This window comes from Drosophila nasuta, chromosome 2L (genome assembly GCF_023558535.2).
Source record: "Drosophila nasuta strain 15112-1781.00 chromosome 2L, ASM2355853v1, whole genome shotgun sequence".
Taxonomy (NCBI): domain Eukaryota; kingdom Metazoa; phylum Arthropoda; class Insecta; order Diptera; family Drosophilidae; genus Drosophila; species Drosophila nasuta.
In genome coordinates, this window is record NC_083455.1 from 9770186 (window position 1) to 9790060 (window position 19875).

The 19875-nt window shown below is 33.7% G+C and overlaps 3 protein-coding genes across 3 annotated transcripts; 1 reads left to right on the plus strand and 2 right to left on the minus strand.

Annotated features, from left to right (window-relative positions):
* Nucleotides 1-884: 884 nt before the first annotated feature.
* On the plus strand, nucleotides 885-11244 carry LOC132794911 (GATA zinc finger domain-containing protein 14). The gene is given in 9 exon segments (XM_060805238.1): nucleotides 885-926; nucleotides 1001-1089; nucleotides 1174-1196; nucleotides 2331-2896; nucleotides 2961-3064; nucleotides 3129-3282; nucleotides 5207-5486; nucleotides 6390-6567; nucleotides 7302-11244. Coding segments are annotated over 6 exon segments (2277 nt in total). The 5' UTR covers nucleotides 885-926; nucleotides 1001-1089; nucleotides 1174-1196; nucleotides 2331-2337; the 3' UTR covers nucleotides 8304-11244.
* A 3097-nt stretch (nucleotides 11245-14341) lies between these two features.
* LOC132794965 (uncharacterized) lies at nucleotides 14342-16592 on the minus strand. Its single transcript, XM_060805358.1, has 6 exons — nucleotides 16335-16592; nucleotides 15937-16278; nucleotides 15596-15878; nucleotides 15305-15543; nucleotides 14564-15253; nucleotides 14342-14508 (listed from the first exon to the last, which is right to left on the minus strand). The coding sequence occupies exons 1-6, from the start codon at nucleotides 16463-16465 to the stop codon at nucleotides 14406-14408; spliced, it is 1788 nt and encodes a 595-aa protein (XP_060661341.1). The 5' UTR covers nucleotides 16466-16592; the 3' UTR covers nucleotides 14342-14405.
* Nucleotides 16593-17353: 761 nt separating this feature from the next.
* Nucleotides 17354-19023, minus strand: LOC132793255 (fibrinogen-like protein 1). Its single transcript, XM_060803014.1, has 3 exons — nucleotides 18905-19023; nucleotides 17674-18835; nucleotides 17354-17603 (listed from the first exon to the last, which is right to left on the minus strand). The coding sequence occupies exons 2-3, from the start codon at nucleotides 18069-18071 to the stop codon at nucleotides 17486-17488; spliced, it is 516 nt and encodes a 171-aa protein (XP_060658997.1). The 5' UTR covers nucleotides 18072-18835; nucleotides 18905-19023; the 3' UTR covers nucleotides 17354-17485.
* Between the last annotated feature and the right edge of the window lie 852 nt (nucleotides 19024-19875).

Genomic DNA, 19875 nt, shown 5'->3' on the forward strand with positions numbered 1-19875 from the left:
TTTCCTCTTATCATGGCGCTGAAAATTTGTAAATATTTATCAATCTTTTGTTTTCAAACCTCATTTCTATTTTCATGTGCTTAGTAAGTTAGCTTTTTAGACTTATTCAGATATTAGTACTAGATTATGTTATTATCTGTAATATATCTTTTCGTAATATATATATTTGGTCCGTTAGTTGAAGAGCTTAAAGAAGTATTAACCTAATTATGTATTAACAAAAAACTTCATATTAAATATTTTCTTAAATTTCTTATATATTAAAAATATATATACTATTTTTTAGATTTTTACAATATTAAAAAGATATTAATTATAATATAGCTATTGACCTATAAATTGAAAAAAATGTGTAAATTAAAATCTGCCACACTAAAACATTGATTCACAACAAGAACTTCAATAATGCCGAATAAATTCTGGGTCAAAATGGAATTTTTATGCTTCAATCAATTTGGATTGCGAAACTATTTGCAATGCTATTCGCTATTTCTTTCTTTCCACAATACCTTCAAACTCTTTGCGCTCGCAATTAGTGTGAACGTCATTTTAATTACATCGATTTTGCTGTCGCGTTTTCGAATCTATTTGTCGAACGCAAACAACCCGCAAAATAAAAACTGAAATGCAAATGCAAATGGAAATGGGCCAAAAACAGAACCGAACACTCACCTCACCTCATCGCCACACACATTTCTACGGTTTCATTAAAATTGTTGGCCATGTTTTTCCAGTTGGCCAATTGTCGATTGCTAAACTGCTGCCTTCTGCCTGTTCTGTTACCTGTTACCTGCTACAACAGCCACCTTCATATCATTTAAATTGAATTAAAATAATTGATTTTTATTGTATTTGCTTCTTTGTTGCAGTTAAACTTTCGGACAAAGAATACCATACCAGCATATTACGTATACGTAGTGGATACAGTCTGTACTTAAGCGCACTTTGCCCAGCGCCTATAACTAGACTATAGTCTGTCTCTCTCTCTCTTTCTCTGTAGTCATTAATTCAACTCGAATCCAATCAATTTTCGTTGAATTTTCTCATTTCTGTTTGCCCATCTCTTGTGCATCGTGCGTGCGTCGAAAGGTAAGTTCAAAAAAGAATGAAAATCAATTGCAATTATCCATTTGAGAATCGACTAATCGATGCAATTTTCTTCCACATTTGCAGATTACTGAAACGCGAAAACAGCAGTATTATTTCAAAGATAACTCTATAAGCTATCCAACAAATAGTGTATACTTCCAGTCTATTTATCTTTTCAAATAACAAAGCAGTAAAGTTTTCCCACTAATCTTAAGCTTTACATTTTTCGATGATTAATTCATTTAATTTTATTTTTGTACTTTCATTGTTAATAGGTAGATATTTTGAAAGTGTAAGATGAATTGAACAAATTGAGAAAGGAAGAGAGTAAATACTTTTATTTCAGTATAAGTTCAGTAATTACTCGCAACAGGAAGGAAGAAGGGGAAGAAAGCATGGGGAAGATTGATGTCACTATTACATACTGATTTAGCATACATTTATGTAACATAATGTTTGTACATTAGAAGATAATATGTAGAAGATAAAGATAATGACAATACTATATATTAATATTATTATTATTGTATTAAAAATACGAATACAATTCCTTATTGCAATGAGATGCGCCATGAGATGAGTCAATATAATACTAAAAATATAGTTATTTTAGTTTAATATTTAGCACATAAAACTTTAAGATGTAGAGAGAATATTTTATATACATTTTGCCTCAATTTTTCGCAGCTGAACGTTCAATTTCTATGTAATTTTTTGTGAATAATAGATTTCACTTGGGAGAATACTTTCGATATAAATATTCCTACACTTAAATTTTGAATTGTACGTTTGTATTTTGTGCTTTATAGAGAATTGACTTTATATATTTAAATAAATACGTCTAAATATATAAAGCGCAAAATTGCAATTATTGTTAAGTGTTAAGTGGAGAAATTAAATCAGAACAGTTGAACATTTAAGAAAGGCAAATCCAAATCACTTTCTTTTGCATTTCTTATCCGTCTGTGCAAACACATTAAAATCGTAGACTTTAGATTGCTTTTTCCTCAAATTGAATACGTTCACTTGAGTGAATTGACAATTAATTGAATTGAAGAAAAAGTTTAGACAAAGAAATTCAGTTAAGGAATGTAATTAAGAAATTTCAGTTGAGAGTTGAGTTGTTCGGTAGACAATTCACTAAAAGTTTAGCTTTTATCATTTGTATTGCATTTTTTTGGTAGCAGATTAAATTAATAGTTTGCTTCGGTTTACACTTGATTTCATCCATTTCCTTGCAGCAGAGCGATGGTTGAGGGTCAGACAGCGGTGCAACAGCAGCAGCAGCAGCAACAGCAGCCAACAGGAGCTGGCACTGGAAGTGGAAGTGGCAGCGGTGGCAATGCTGCTGGAACTGCAGCTGGAGCAGGTGGCAATGCTGCCACAACTGGTGGCAATGTGCCAAATAGTCAGGCGCAACAAAATGGTGGCTCTGGTTCGACGTCGACTTCGGCGGCAGCTGCGGCAACTGTTGGCGCTGCCAATCAAAATGCAACCGCAGCCAACAACAACAACAACAACAGCAGCAGCAACAACAACAATAATAACAACAGCAATAGTAGCAACAACAATGCGGCAGCCACAAACAACAACAACAACAATAATACAAATAATAATAATAATAATAACAACAATAATAATAATAACAACAACAATAATAATAACAACAACAACAACGAACCAGATCCCAAGACGAATTTGATTGTGAACTATTTGCCACAGACAATGTCGCAGGACGAGATTCGTTCGCTGTTCGTTAGCTTTGGCGAGGTGGAGAGCTGCAAGTTGATACGCGACAAGGTCACAGGTGAGACTTACTATCGTACTATCGTTTATCGATAAATCAATAAACTCGTCTCTCTTTCAATTAGGTCAAAGTCTGGGCTACGGCTTCGTCAACTATGTAAAGCAAGAGGATGCTGAGAAGGCAATTAATGCTTTAAATGGTCTTCGTTTGCAAAACAAAACCATAAAGGTGGCATCCCAACTTTTGTTATCGCGTTAAACATTTATTTAATCTGTCTGCTTAATCGCTGCAGGTCTCCATTGCGCGTCCCAGCTCAGAGAGCATCAAGGGCGCCAATCTCTATGTATCGGGTCTTCCAAAGAATATGACACAGTCCGATTTGGAATCATTGTTCAGTCCATACGGCAAGATCATCACTTCGCGCATACTTTGTGATAATATCACTGGTGAGTTGAATGTCTTGGAAAAGGAAACGGGTCCCAGGCATGTTTATCGATAAACTAAGTTTCTCATATATATTAGAACTTCTACTTTTCCTTATTAGACTGATGTGTTTCCTAATATTTTAATCGATTCTGAGCATTTTGCTAACTACTTTTTAATGATTTACTACTGCATACTTAAGAAAAATAGGCTGAACAACAATGTTGTCACAAAGATAAGACTGTTTTGATTAATATTAATCTTTTTTATTAAAGGAGTATATCGTTTGTTTCCGCAAGTTTTAAATTGTTGAATAGATACAGATATTTAATATAGACTTCAATACTCAAGAAAATGTAAATTCAAAAACCAGTAAGAAAGCTACTTTAGAGTGTGTTTGACTGTGAAATACCGTTACCCATAAAAGTAAAACAGTGCGAAATTAATTTCGCCTAAATAAATAGGCTGAACAACAATGTTGTCACAAAGATAAGACTGTTTTGATTAATATTAATCTTTTTTATTAAAGGAGTATATCGTTTGTTTCCGCAAGTTTTAAATTGTTGAATAGATACAGATATTTAATATAGACTTCAATACTCAAGAAAATGTAAATTCAAAAACCAGTAAGAAAGCTACTTTAGAGTGTGTTTGACTGTGAAATACCGTTACCCATAAAAGTAAAACAGTGCGAAATTAATTTTAAAATGTACAAAATTTATTAACCAAAGGCTATATTTGGTATATTGATATAGATCTGCATTCGAAATATACGATAACGTGTACAATATACCAGCTTGTCAGCCACAGCAGAGCAGCTAAGACCCGTAATTAGTTGTCGTTTTTGCTCAAATAAAATTTATTATTTAATAATTTCTACAATCGCAACTAAATTTTCAGAAATCATATAGATTAGTTATTATTGTATGTATAAAAAACGAAACTTTAGTTTGAATTTCAATTGTTTTTCATTTTTCGTCGATTTGCGGGGCGTCGATTTGCGTAGGCGTGGCAAACATTATATCTCTATCTTTTATCTATCTTTCTCTGAGATCTCGGTGTTCATACAGACAGACGGACATGTCTATACCGTCGCGATAAAACCTTTCTGTATTTTATATAATACCCTAGGGGGCATAGAAAAAAAGAATATGTTTATTTAATCTACTTGTCTTTAAATTAAGTTTTTTTTTTCTTCAATATTTCAATATATGATTTGAGTCCCGATAGCAAGATATCCCATTAGATTGTTAATGTCTTTTTGATTGTAATCAGAAAATAATGGCATTACAATAGATTAGTTTTAAGTCCACTCTCTAAAACCCCTTTTCAGATATATACTTTTAGTTTTGATTTCTTTATTAATACAACATTTCTTTTACAAATTTATTTTTTCATGTAATCTATCAAATCCCAAATTCTCAAATGTCAAATATAATTCTCAATACAATAAGATGAACATGCGGCCGGTAGGTTTTATTTAACATTTTACGTTAGATATTTTTGCAATCGATCTGTCTAAATACTCATTATATCCATTTGTATATTGATTGTCATAGTTGCTTATTAGTAAGTTATTTAATTGCTGTCATTATGAATATAGTTACAATTGCTTATACAAAAATTCTCCTACTTTATTTGTATGTATTATTCATTTTAATTGATTATTGTTTTTATGCTTTATGTTAGGTTTTTTAATATTAGATATTTAGTTATTTATTTTATCGTTTTTTTAAATGAATCATTTTCTAACTTATTTCTCTTATTATGTTGTGAACCATTTAAAACTGACAGAAGCACGCGCCGAGTCCATTAATAGTATGTATCACAGAACATATTTACTTCAATCTATAATATAAACTTTCAATTGTCACGTCCATTTTATTGTGCTTGACCGATGATCACGCAGAATAGTTATTAACTTTATCATTCCTTAATTCTATTAAGGTCTCTCCAAGGGCGTTGGCTTCATACGCTTCGATCAGCGATTTGAGGCTGATCGCGCTATCAAGGAGCTAAACGGCACCACACCGAAGAATTCCACCGAACCGATAACCGTTAAGTTTGCCAACAATCCCAGCAGCAACAAGACCAGCATGCAACCCCTCGCCGCCTACATTGCCCCCCAAAATCCACGCGGCGGACGCGCCTTTCCAGCCAACGCGGCAGCCGGAGCCGCTGCAGCAGCCGCCGCCGCAGCAATTCATCCCAACGCGGGTCGTTACAGGTCAGTGGAGAAGAAGAGTGTGATCAGAAGAAGGATTTCAATTAGAAGAAGCGAGTGCTTATGGAAAATCTAAGGATAATACTATTTTCACTTTTGATATTTAGTGAAGCCAACAGTGAAGATAGTATTATATATATTATATACTATAAAATAAACCTAATATCAACACTATAATACTATATAGTATATAACGAGTGCTTATAGAAAACCAAAGGATAATACTACAATCAACAGTGAAGATTTGATATTTGGTATATTCGATATACTATATGGTATACACTATATACTATATGGTATATACTATATAGCGAGTGCTAATAGAAAACCAAGGGAATATACTAAATATGAAGAGTGAAGATTGTATTATGTATACTATATACAATATACTATAGAATATAGAATATACTTAGCATCAACACTATAATACTATATAGTATATTGTATAGTATATAGCGAGTGCTAATAGAAAACCTAAGGATAATACTATTTTCATTTTTAATATTTAGTATATTTTATATACTATTTAGTATATTCTATATACAAAAGATAATACTATCTTCACTGTTAATATTTAATATGTTCTATATACTATATTCTGATTTGTACAATCTTCGCTGTTGATATTGAGTATATATAAGTTATTTACTATATGGTATATACTATTATACTACTATATACTATAAAGTATATAGCGAGTGCTAATAGAAAACCAAAGAATAATATCTTCACAGTAGATATTTAGTATATTATATATAATATAAACTATATACTATATTTTATATACTAGATACTACATACTATGTACTATATTACAATATTACTATAAGTATTGGATACTATGTACCATATACCCTACACTTTACATAAATACTAATTCTAGTTTCATTCATCTACCCAAAACAGCTCTGTGATCTCACGCTATTCACCGCTTACCAGTGATCTAATTACCAATGGCATGATACAAGGCAACACCATAACCAGCTCCGGTTGGTGCATTTTTGTCTACAATTTGGCACCCGAAACCGAGGAGAATGTGCTCTGGCAGCTGTTTGGACCATTTGGCGCCGTGCAGTCTGTTAAGGTAAGATCGCAAATGTGAAACTGCAACTAAAGTCTTTATAAATAGTCAAGTATATTGATATTAACTTGACTCTTTTAAGTAGATGGCTCAATGTTCATTACTAATTTGCTTCTCTTGAAGCAACTTAATTCTGAAAATAAATGGTTTCGGTCTTACTACATAGGTATGTAGGATAAGAATATGGATAAATAGAGGTAACAATTAAAACACGCGAACTTATTGCACAATCAAAATGTGCAAACTTTCTTCTGTTCAAATTGCAGCCTCCCAGGTCTTACCGGTTGGGCTGATAGTTAACAGCTAAACTGTTTTATATAAGTAATAGGACGATTTGCCGTCTCGGCTATTCTAGCAACTCTCTCGTGATGATAGTCATGATCTCTTTATTACTCTCTCATCTCTTATACGACTCTGTACTCCCCAATACTTAACGCGGTCAGTCTTGATCGATAATCTGAATAAAACTGACGCTCGAAAAAGGAAAAAACATTTCACAAGGCGGGTTATTTATTTCGTCATATCAGGATTAAGAAAATCGTTGCATCTGAACCCGAACTTTATATCCATATCAGACTAATTTATATATTCTCATTCTATAAGATGAATGTATATTGATGAATACTTAACTTTCGTTAAGGAAACTTAACTGGAAGTAACTCTCCCATAAATTTGAATCTTCGGCTATCCGAAGACAGCTTTCTTTTCCCATCGTATTAATCAATTTTCTATTGCAGGTCATAAGGGACTTGCAGAGCAACAAGTGCAAGGGCTTTGGCTTTGTGACCATGACCAACTACGAGGAGGCTGTGCTCGCCATCCAGTCGCTGAATGGCTACACGCTGGGCAATCGGGTACTTCAAGTTAGCTTCAAGACCAACAAGAATAAGCAAACGTAATTATTAACCAAGTTGGCTGCTGTTGTCAATGCCAATGCGGCGGCAGCGGCGCTGGCTGCCAATAGTTTGGTGCTTAATCACAACAACAACAACAATCACAGCAATCAGAATTCGTATCAGAATCACAACGGCAGCAATAGCAATAGCAACAACAGTAATAGCAACAGCAAGGGCAAGAGCAATAGCAATGGCAATGGCGTTGCATTTCAGTTTGGCAAATATGTAAATCAACATAGCAACAGGCAGCACAACAGCAACAATCACATCATCAACAACAACAGCAACGGCAACATCAGCAAACAGAAGCAACAACAACAGTCCCAGCAACAGCAGGTTGCAGCAACCAGCAATAGCAGCAACAACAAGCAATCAGTGTCGCTGTTGTCGTCAGCAAAATCAACTGCAACAAATGGCCGAGCAGGCAAAACAGCAAACACACCAAGCAACAGCAGCAACAAGGCGACAACCAGCAGCAATGGCAACAGCAGCAGCAACCACAGCAATGGCAACAGCAATGTCGACTCATCATCCAGTTCAGGAGGCGGCATATTGAAGACATCCACAAAATTCATCTATAACAAGCCACAAAATCACTTTGAGCTGCTGCAACAGCAGCTGCAGCTGCAACAGGAATTTGCCCAGTTTCTCACAAACGTGGCCAACAGTGCAGCCAACAGCAGCAGCGGCGACACCACAGCGAGCGGCTCGAATGCTCAACGGCATGGCCATAGCAGCAACAACAACACGTCGACGTCGACAACAACAACAGCCGCTGGCAACAAAAGCAACAACAATTATCAGTCCTCTTTTATGCCCTCCTGGTCCAATTGGTTCTTGTAAGAAGGGAATTGTATCCTTCATCTTATTTATAAACATATATGATTTAGTTTGTAATTGATTTTCATAGTTTTGTTCTTTATTGAAGTTTTTGAATTTAGTTTTAGTTCTCTTTGAATTTGTTTCATTTGCTTTCAACTACACACACTTTTTATATCCTTGACTACTTTTTATTTTTTTAATAACTGTATCTCAGCAAACTCTAGTCGCCTCTAATAAAGAGCACAGCAGTTACCAAAACCAAAAAAAAAAAAAACAAACAAATGAAAATACTGAAAAAAAAAACATAGAAAAAGTGAGGGAAAATGTATGGTTAAGTTTTTGTTTGAACAAAGCAACGTACTCTAGCAAATAGTTAAATAGATTTGGAAAAGGCCAAAGACCCCAACCGATGAAATATGACAACACAGATACTTAAGCCTATTTGATACGAAGAAAACTATAAAATGAAGAGAAAACAAAACAGAACTGAAATGCGTTAGAAATGAAATGTAATTGATGAAATGAATGCAAATCGGCGACAGATATTCGCGATATGTTTAAGTTACGATTAAATGTGTAACTTTTGCTTAAAAATAAAGATCGTGTAAGCATTAAAATATACTTAAAACTCAATACACACAAACATTCACACACACACAGTTTTGTATTTAATCATCTGATCAATTTTAATTTATGTTCCAATCTGTTAAAAAAACTTTTTACGTATCCTGAAATGCAGCAAAATGAAATGGAAATGGCAACAAGAAAATACAACAAACAAACAAAGTTTTAATCGAAAAACGAAATAACACAAATGAATACTAAGAATTTTTCGAATACAACGAATCGATTTTTAAGAAAAATTTAAAGCTAAACGAACAGCAAAATAATATCAGAGAGAACAACAAGTAAATATCATTTTAATAACAAGCCAAGCAAACTAATTATAATATTAAATAAATAATAAAAACAATTAAAAACCAATTTTAAAAATAAAAATAAACATTGCCATTCCAAAAGTCTACGAAATTCAAGGAAAACATTTAAAACAAATTCCCTCCCTAGACAAGAAGTAAAAAAATAAAAAGAAAGAAAGTAATATTAAATGACAAAACGCGTTTCAGCAAAACGAATTTGTTTAAACCAAGAAACAAACCCAAACAGCAATAATAAAGGAACGAACAATTAATGCAAAATGAAAATTGCCAAATTACCTATAAAATAAATAAAGAAGAAACCAAAAATATAAAATACAAACACGAAAAATTCTTGATACGAGTGAAAATTTTACGCAAAGTAAAAAATGTTGGAAAAATCTAGCGAAATGCATTTAAACTAAAATGAGCCAGGCAAACAACAAAACAAAACACAGCAATAGGCTGGAAGAGTGGAAAAGTTGAAGAAAAACTGATGAAAAACATGGTGCTTGAGAGATTTCCTTGCAAAAACTAGCTCAATCATAAAAGTAAAAAAAGAAAATGAAGTCTTGTTATAATTATAAACTTAAACCCACTGTACTTTTTGATTAGCATTATTCATACTCATCTAAATATTGTTTAATTTTTTCAGTTTCCTGTCATCCCGAAGCAATTCGCAATGTTAAAATAAAAAAACACGTTCGACTATGCTAAAAACTAAAATATATATATATGAATATATATCTATATAAAAAATATCTATAACTATTTATAAACAACAACAAAAAAAAACAAAAAAATATATTATATATGATTAACAATATATTGATGTTGTGTATTGAAAATTTTAAATGTTTATACATAACAGAACAGAAAAGAAAATATTAAAAATACATATTTAACTCATGGCATAAACAAACCACAAAGCAAAAAAACACTTTCATGTATACGTCAAGTAAATTTATTGCAACTATTTAAAAGTAATCAACAACAACAACAGCAGAAGCAAGAAAACAACAACAACAACAATTATTATATGTATATTTACGATCATGATTATATTACGATATGTGTATTGTGTGTAGTGCATAGGGCCTAGCTTCTAATATTTAACATTTGTAGAACGGTTTGTTTTCACTTCACTTCCGCGTTAAACAAAACAAAACAGAAAAAAAACAACATCGTGAGCTGAGTTTACGAATCGTAATCGCGACAAAATCGTCGACAGCCATTTTCATGCGCAAATGCTTGACTGAAATTTAGACAAAACTAAAAACCAAATAAAATAAAATTCGTTGCTTTTATGCGATTTATAAGACAACAACAAGAACAAACCTTCCATTAATCTCGAAGAAACAAAAAAACTACAAGAATAAAACACCAAGGGAAACGTTTTTTTACAAATGAAGCATGCAGCACATTTTTTTTGTGCAAGTGCGATTTGAGTAGCGAAACGGAAATCCGGAATGCAGAATGCGTGATGCAAATTCTGAAATCATTGCATGACAGCAACAACAACAAGAATAACAACAAAAAGCAATCGATTATATATACATTTTTTAACGGAAAAATGTTTTATATAAATAAAATACAAATACAAAAAAAAAACCAAGAAAGTATTTTAAAAATTTAAACATATACATGAGTACTATATATACAATATATATTATATTATATTATATATACATATTATATACTTAAAGGTATTGGTAACGAACAAAACACCGCACAATAATATACAAAAAACAAAAAAATATATATAAAAATAAATACAAAAAACCAAAAAATCAAGAATACGTAATAAAACAGCGCATAGGATCTGAAGAAAACAAAAGTTAAACTAATGGAAAAAGACTAAAAGCAAAAAAAGAAAACTAAAAAAGCAACTTTATAATTTTTACATGGAAAAACGCAATAATGTTAACATTTAAAGAAAAAGAAAACATAAAGACAAACAAAACAAAAAACGAAGAAAACGTAGACGATGAACAGAAAACAAAACGCATATCTTTAAACTGAAAATATTAAAAAAAAAAAAACACAAATATGAGAAAAGAGCATGATGATAAAAAGAATAGAGTTGATGATGATGATGATATCTATCACAAGGATACGAAAAGTTACCACAAGTTTTAACTAAAAAGTAAAGAACAAAATGGAATATAAAACGCGAAACTGTCGTTTACAGACGTTTAAATATGGTACACTTTTATACTTTTACACCAAAAACAACAAATATATATGAGGATAGTGCATACACTTATTACGTATAAAGAAGAGTATCAAGTAAAAGATATAAAGATAAAGATAAAGAAAGATCTGGCGATCTAGCGAGAAGTCGTCACGTTTTTTGTTCGTCGTTTCGAGGCACATTCGCGTTTTAAACCAAAAAGGTTGTGCAATGCCTGCAGGCGAGTTCCGGGATCCGAACTAGTTCCGGAACTCGTTCATGCAGTGCTCTCTCTCTCTTTAAATGTCTCTCATACTCGTACATACAAAATACATACAAACAAAAACAAAACCAAAAAACAGACACCGCGTCCCCTTTAAACTCACCACTAAATTTTCTTACTTACAATGAATGTTGAATAGCCAAAGACGAAGACGAAGAAGAAGAAAAACTTATTGAGAATGCTTGTAGGCAAACATAGCTTAACTGAACTGACACAAGTTGTTAATTGGAATATTCAAGCAATCATTTTCGTATTCCAATAATCGTAACTCTAATATTCCCAATTTTTTCGTCTCTTAATTGTATTTTTCGTTTTCCAAATCATTTACAAAAGTATCCAATTGAATATACCCTAAATATTTCACACAACTTTCGGCATGTGTTTAACAAAAACAACAAAAAATTATAAATCTCTAAAATAATATATATTATATCTATCCAATTTTGTAGTGCATGTCAGCAGTAAAGTTAAGGTCGAAAAAAATGCTCTTTCTATATGTTTGCATTCAATGTTATTAAACAAAGTATCGCAAAGAACAAAAAAAAAGCAACAAAAAAATACAAAAAACAAAATCGAAAATCGAAAAAACTAAAGAATATATATTAAATGAATTATGTATAAACCAATCTTAGTCGAAAAACAACTTAGTCAAAGGTACTAATTTTAAGCACTCTAGTTGAATGCATTACAAATTGCATAAACACTTTCTTGAAAAGATGAAAAAGATGAAAAGTGGAAAGAAATATGAATCGGGGAAATGAGTGACATTAGTTCTTTCAAGCTCGAGCTCAACATAAACTGCATAATTTACAATGTGTAACGTATTTAATTCAACATACTTATATGAAATGAAAAGAAATCAACTTATTTCTATTATCGTCTATGGTTTAGCTTATATATATGTATATCGATCGTATTTGAGGAAGGCACAGCAGATACAACATATAAAAGAAAACCAAAAGATGACAAAAAACAAAAAAGAAAACTATGAAATGTTTTTTTTCTCGTCGTTATAAACATAGTCAAAATATTGGTGGGCCGTAACGTATTGTAGTAGCAAATATTTAACTTAATCATGTCAGAAATGAGCAAACAATTATTCCAATTTAATTAAAATTGCATATTTATCTATTGAATTACAGTCGAATTCTCTCATAAAAACCACACACACACACATGAACACTCACATCCACACACACACACACACACACACACATTGACACACCTTAAACAATTTTCTTCGAATTTTCATTCAATTTAACTTAAACGAAAACCAAAAACAAAAAATAAAAGAAAACCCAAAAACAAAATAAGAAGCAAGTTTATAAAGCATATTTATGATATACTCTGTGCAAGATTTATTAAGAATCAATTAAACTTCATTATGGATTACTCTGAGAATTTACAACAGCAAAAAACACACACACGAACACTCAAATGAAGGTAACAACAATTTATTCAATAAAGCTATGAAATGATGTGTTTAATACTCCGTCTTTTACAATTTAGCGACTGTTGGCGTTGAGTAAGTATATACGTATTTGTTTTTAAGGAATTAAACATTTACAATCGATAATTGAACTAGATGAACGATAAGTAAGCTCTTTGGAACCAAGGCGATCACAAGAGCGACCAAGCTAAACGATAATTCGGTTAGTTAACCAGTTCGATTTCCGATAACGACGAGTTTTAAATTCAGTTGTTTAACAAAGAAAGCAGAGAATGCAACAAAGTCTGTGCGCAGCTGTGACGTGCTGCATACGCGTAAACAAAATTGTGATGTGTATTTAATACTCTTATTACTTTAATGTAATACTGTGAAATCCCCATTTAAACCAACAATAATGTGCGCTGTAAAAGCCGCTCTAGTGCAAATCTCCAAAACTCTAATCCAATCGGAGCTCAGGACACTGAGCGCTTGGGAGTGTGTTGAAGTGTTTCGTTTGTGTTGTTTCGCGAACATTTACAAGCAGCATTTTCTTAAATGTTTCCAGTGCAATTATTTTAATACGCAATTTGCTTTAAAAGTGTTTAGACAAATAATGTACAGAATCACAAATTGCGCTGTAAATGCCTGTCTAGTGAAAATCTCCAAGATTCTAATCCAATCGGAGCAGTTGTTTAAATTGTCGGCAAAGTAAAAATCTACAAACTCTCCATGGAAAGTTGCTAAAGCTGGTCTTTAATCGTTGACTAGCTTGTTAAAAGCGCGCTTGATAAGTCGTCATAGTCGGGGTTGTTGTCACCGCTCGCGTCTCAAAAAAAATCCTTAACGTAAATTGCTGCTTATTACTTAAATTTAAACGCGTTAAATTTCAGTGCTTTTATTGCACTTTTGCAGGTGTGTATATCTCAAATTTAACTTAGATTAAGAAATACTATTTGTGCAAGTTGCCCTTTAATGCATACCGCATAAATTGCATTATCTAATTGCCAGGCAAGGTGAAAGTCGCGAGACTTTATGTCTCCGATTTGTGCCGCTTGGCTTTGCTGGCTTTGCGAAAAGTGCATTAAGTATTGCATACTTTCGGGCGCAGACATAAATTCTGCACTGACCAGGCAGCAGCACAAATGTCGCCTGGGCGTGGGCTAAAGTAACATAAATTTCCACCAGATGGCGCTGCGGTCGTGTGTCCTTACATGTGTGCGAATGTGTGTGGGCAATTCAAATGTGCAGCCGCAAAGTATGCAATTTGCGATTTGAGCTTATTTAATGCAGGAAGAACATTTACATTTAAGAACTTTTGAAGAGCTTAATTCGTACGGTCGTAATAATCGGAGGGTATAAATATCCAGTTCTTAGCCAGATCGTTAATGGCCTCCACCATGAGACGATTAAGTATGGACAAAATAACGCTGGAGAAAATATTAATAAAATTTGATTGAATTTAAATAGTTCTTACTTTCTTACTTGTGATCCACAAACGATTGATTGCTTGTCGCTAGTGGATTTAAGGAACTATCCGAAGCGACAATCAACTGCTCGTAGGTCTTGTTGAATTTATTGCGAGTGCGTTCAGGTGAGACGCGCATAAAGTTCGTTTTCGAGAGATACTTCCAGAAGAGCTTCTCGAATATGGTGATGCGATGATCGATGGCCATGCTCAGCTCGATAATTTCATTGGCATTCAGTTTGCGCTTGTTGGACAAACGCTTCACTAACTCCTCCCGCTCCGCAGCCTTCTGTTGCTCCGCAGTTGGTGTCGTGGGTAAACCATCCCCGGCAGCTCCCTCAGCTACCTCGGTGCCAACTCCACCGCAAGGTTCGCAGTTGCCTTCGATTTCATCGCCCACATCCTCGGCTTTGTCTTCGTTGTTGCGCACATGCACTCGAATATTTAGTTGGAGAAAAACGTGCTCCACATAGCTGTCCTCCTTCCACTTGGGATCGTCGATGGACTCGATTTCTGAGAGCTCTGCCTTGGCGATTTGTGTGGCAAGATCGAGAATGCGATGCACCTCCAACACAATGGGAATGCGACGGAAGAAGACGAGACGCTCAAAGACCGCTACGCGAATCTCACAGAGCTTCGAATGATGTCTCTTGAGGCGGAAGATTTGCGGCTCAAAGGTGACAGCAAAAAAGTCGCTAATGATATAGCTAAAAGAGGGAATAAATAAGCATTGAGATTTGATTAAATACTTTGCTTACTTTTGCCAACGGAATTCCATGCACTTCTGTCCCGAATTGTGTACGTTGACCAGCTGGGTGCGAGTTTCCTTGGCACAGATCTCAAAGTTTAAACGATTCGGATAAATGATGAAGAGATAATCGGAAGATTCTCGATCCTTGAGTGGCATGTCAGTTACCTCATTCTCATCGGTGATCACACCACGTGCCTTGATCTTATAACGTGCCCTGGCATTTTCGTAGGCCAGCATTAACTCGATCTAATGAATCAGAAGATTAATGCAAGCGAAACAGTTTAAAGCTTCTACTAACCTCATTGTCATAATCCAGAGGACGATACTCAATGAGCAGAGGCCAAACACTTTGTCGAGGCACTGTCAAATTCGAGTTGTGCAACTTGCAGTTGCGTTCACGCGATGAGAAGGCGAATGAAAGATGTGCCATAGTTATATTCTGGACCCAAATCGGTTGTGTAATGTGCTGAAATTGTTTTATGTTTATGGGCAGCAGCTCGTTGGTGAGCAAACATTTCTCCAGATCAAATTCCGAAATCTGCAACTTAAAGCTCCACTCGAATTTGCGTTCATCGCCAGTGCTAAACAAAGAAGATTGTGCACTATATTTTCATATAATATATAGATATTTATACTTACGTTAGTTCATAGGTTAGATAATGCTCGCCGTAGAGATAGAACTGAGCAGTTACACTCAGAGGCAGAACTTCATCTGGTTGCATATTTAGAATTTCTTGGCTCACATTAATGAGCCGACGATGTGGACAATGGAAGAGTTTTTGGAACTGATTAAAACCCACTCGAGTCTGTTGTGGTTGGCACTGACAATTCTGAATGCGCCTCAGTTTAATGTTGAGGGGCTTCGCTGACATGTTCCGCAGCCAGAAGATCATCTTTAGCGGCTGACTTTGTATCTGACGTATCGGAATAGTGAGAACATGTTCGTGTTCCTTCTTATTAGAGCGCAGTTTCTTGTTGAGACTAAGAATGAAGGATGGAATGATGTAAAATATTTTAATTTCCGTCACTTAACTCACCCTGTTATATCGAAACTCTCCCAGTAATAGATCTTTAATATAGGCGGACGCACAACGGTCAAGTTTTCCACCATTAGCTTCTGATAGACGATGGCGGGCTTGAGAGCGCCTGTGCAAGAAGATTTTGCCATTTTTTGTTTGGTTTTTTAAGTACTTATATTTGTATTCCTATCTAGTATATAAATTCTCTAGTAGTTGCTTTGATTTTGAAGTGTAAAACTTGTTTATTTTTTTTCCTTTTTTTCCAGTTTCTATACTTTTTATAATTTACTATTCTCTTAAACTTGTTAGACTTGAAAAGAGGAATTTTCTTCAAAGGTATCTTTGAATTTATTTTAATAATCATTAGCAGTAGCTATAAAGAACCAATTTATTACTTGTAATCTCTTTAATATTATTTGTATTTGAAAACTATGAACATTTCACAACTGTTTTTATACCCGCTACCCATAGGGTAGAAGGGTATTATAACTTTGTGCCGGCAGGAAATCTATGTGGCAGGTAGAGAAGGCATCTCCGGCCCCATAAAGTATATATATTCTTAATCAGCGTCAACAGCCGAGACGTTCTAGCCATATCAGTCTGTTCCGCAATATTTTGGTTTCAAAATGGGTAGCGAGTATCTCACAGTCGAGCACACTCGACTGTAGCTTTCTTACTTGTATAGTTATAAATACGGCACTGTTCTTCCATTTGTTGGTCGAATTCATCTGCCTAATAAAAGGAAAATAAAAACACTCTTAGCACCCACTATAAAACACTGCTTTGTGTAATTATTATTGCCTTTTCATCAACTGATGTTGCAAAAACAAAATTTTGTATGTATTATTTGTAACAAAACTGCATCATTTATGTTTAAATAAGAAACGAATATGTGAAGATTATTTCTTAAATTACATTAATATTCAAGGTTCGACTGAAAGGATATATACAGGATAATCAAAAGTTTATTGACTTTTAAGTATTTACACCTCTATTGAAAGCATCTAGAGACTTAAAATTTGCTACATCAAAAGATACAATCAAAAAATAAATCGCTGCTTTAAACAGTCGATCGTTTTATTTTTCGGAACGAAATTTCTTAATGCACCAATTATATATAAATGATTACATAATTTAGTCAAATATGGGAATTTCAGCTTTTCAGTTTATCACTTCATCTTCATCGCTTCTTTGGGGCGAATTAGCATCTTAACTTCTTTAAGTAAAATATACTTGGTCATTTCGACCCACCAAAGTATACTTGTCTCATATGGTGCATTTAAAGGACTGTATAAGAAACAAAAAAAAATCTATAAATATGTGTATTCCTTCGAAAATAAAAAATTGCAATATTTACCAAGCAGAACAATAATTGTACCACCAGCCACTTTCTTGCCAAACTGCGCAATTAGCATAATCAGTTTTGTCGTTGTCGTGATCGAATGTTGAGAATTTCATGTTTTCAGTGTCTCTCATGCCATCCCAAATAATAGTTCCATTGAATTTACCCAAACTCAGTGCATATCCATTATCTTCATCAGATATTTTGAAGTCGTCATAGCGAGCGTTGTAGGTTCTTCCATCCAGATCAACCAAATGTATGTAAAGTTCGAAACGCTGCAAGCTCGTGATACGATGTATTTTCTCTAATCCGAGAAAGAAATCACTTTCAAAAGAACCGAAACCTTTGCGATACGTTGCCCAATCCCTATCGAAACTCTCATCTCCCCAACTCGTTGTTGTATTACAATCCATCCAGGTCCAGCTATCTGACTATCGCACAAAACATTGAATAAACCTATGCCAGAGACATTGAGTTCATGAATTCCTGAATAATCTCCGAAAGGGGGGCATGTTGTGGCACTTAAATTATCAAGTTCAGATTGATTTAGCTTAGTTTCATTTACTTTATCTATTAGCTTAGTTTTAGCTTCTTTTAATTTCAATTGAATCTTTATCTGTTCTTCTCTATTGTTCTCTGATATCCTATTTAATTTGTTGTTTTCTGAACGACATAACTGAATCTCTTTTTCATGATTTATTAATGTAGATTTACTCTTCTCTAATTCCAACTCAAGTGTTTTCTGATGTTCTTTGTTACTTTTAATATTCTCACTAAATCTCTTTATATTATCATCTTTTTCAATTAATCTAGAACTAACAGATTTTAATTGAACTTGACAATTTTCTAAGTTGGTGGATTTATCTGTTAGTTGTTCTTTTAATTTATTAATAATATTTTGTTGTGAATTAATTTGAGATTCAGATTTATCAACTTTATTTTGACATAATTGCAAATCGTTTTCCCCTTTGATTATTTTGTTTTTATACTCATTTAATAGAGCTGCCTCCTTCATGAATGTTTCATGAATTCTTACAATTTCATGATATTTTTCCATAAGATCAGAATTTAATTCACTTATCTGCTTTTCCTTAGTTTCACTTTGTTCTAACTTATTTCTGAGCTGTCTAATAATATCGAGCAACGGTTGCGAGTTTTTTTGGTCTGATTCATACGTCTGATAGGAAGAAAAAGTATACACTTTAATCACTCTCTATTCTTGTTAGTATTATGTCTTTGATCTCACCTCATCTCCAGTTGTTGTAGCCACCAAGAATATTTGAAGGACCATCAATAAGAAAACTCCGTTAAATTTTATTCCGCCCATTTTAAATGTTTCGACTGCCCGCAAACAAAATGAATTTAGAACTGAATTTCGTTATTTCGTTAAAGTCATTGAATGTCTGAAGCGGATGTGGATTCCGCTCAATAGATCTGAACGAGAGAGGTCAAGTAATCATAATCTAGAGTCTCGGCCTAGATTCTGTTTCGGCAGAAGAGATTTCAATGTCGGATGATCGTCTGTAATTTTTTCTGTTCAATAGGTTCTTGAAGACCCATCGACAACAACATTGTTTTCAATTTTTTTCAGTCGCGTGTTGACAGTGGGGTCAATCTCCGAAGTACTCGAAATTATGCTCGAATACTTTCAAAACGAAAATGGGACTGAGTTTTTATTAATATACTATATATGTATTTATTATATACTATACTGACAACTATTTGGTTAGAAAATGTAAAAACAACTTGATTAGGTTAATAAGAGTATAATTGAGTTTTTATACCAGTTATCCATAGGGTATAATAACTTTGTGCCAGAAGGAAATGTATGTTACAGGTAGAAGGAGGCATCTCCGACCCTATAAAGTATATATATTCTTGATCAGCGTCAAAAGCCGAGACGATCTAGCCATGTCCGTCTGTCCGTCTGTGTTTCTGTCCGTCTGTCCGTCTGTCCGTATGAAACAATGGATCTCAGAGACTATAAGAGATAGAGCTATAATTTTTTTTTAATTATATATTATAATTTTTTCGACAGCATTTGTTATGTTTGCACGCAGATCACGTTTGTTTCAAATTTTTACCACGCCCACTTCCGCCTTCGCAAATCAAAAAAGTCGAATAACAAGCGTTTGGTATATACAATAATTACTATAGTAGTTATGATTCCTGAAAATTTGGTTGCGATCAGATAAAAATTGTCGAAGTTATTAAAGA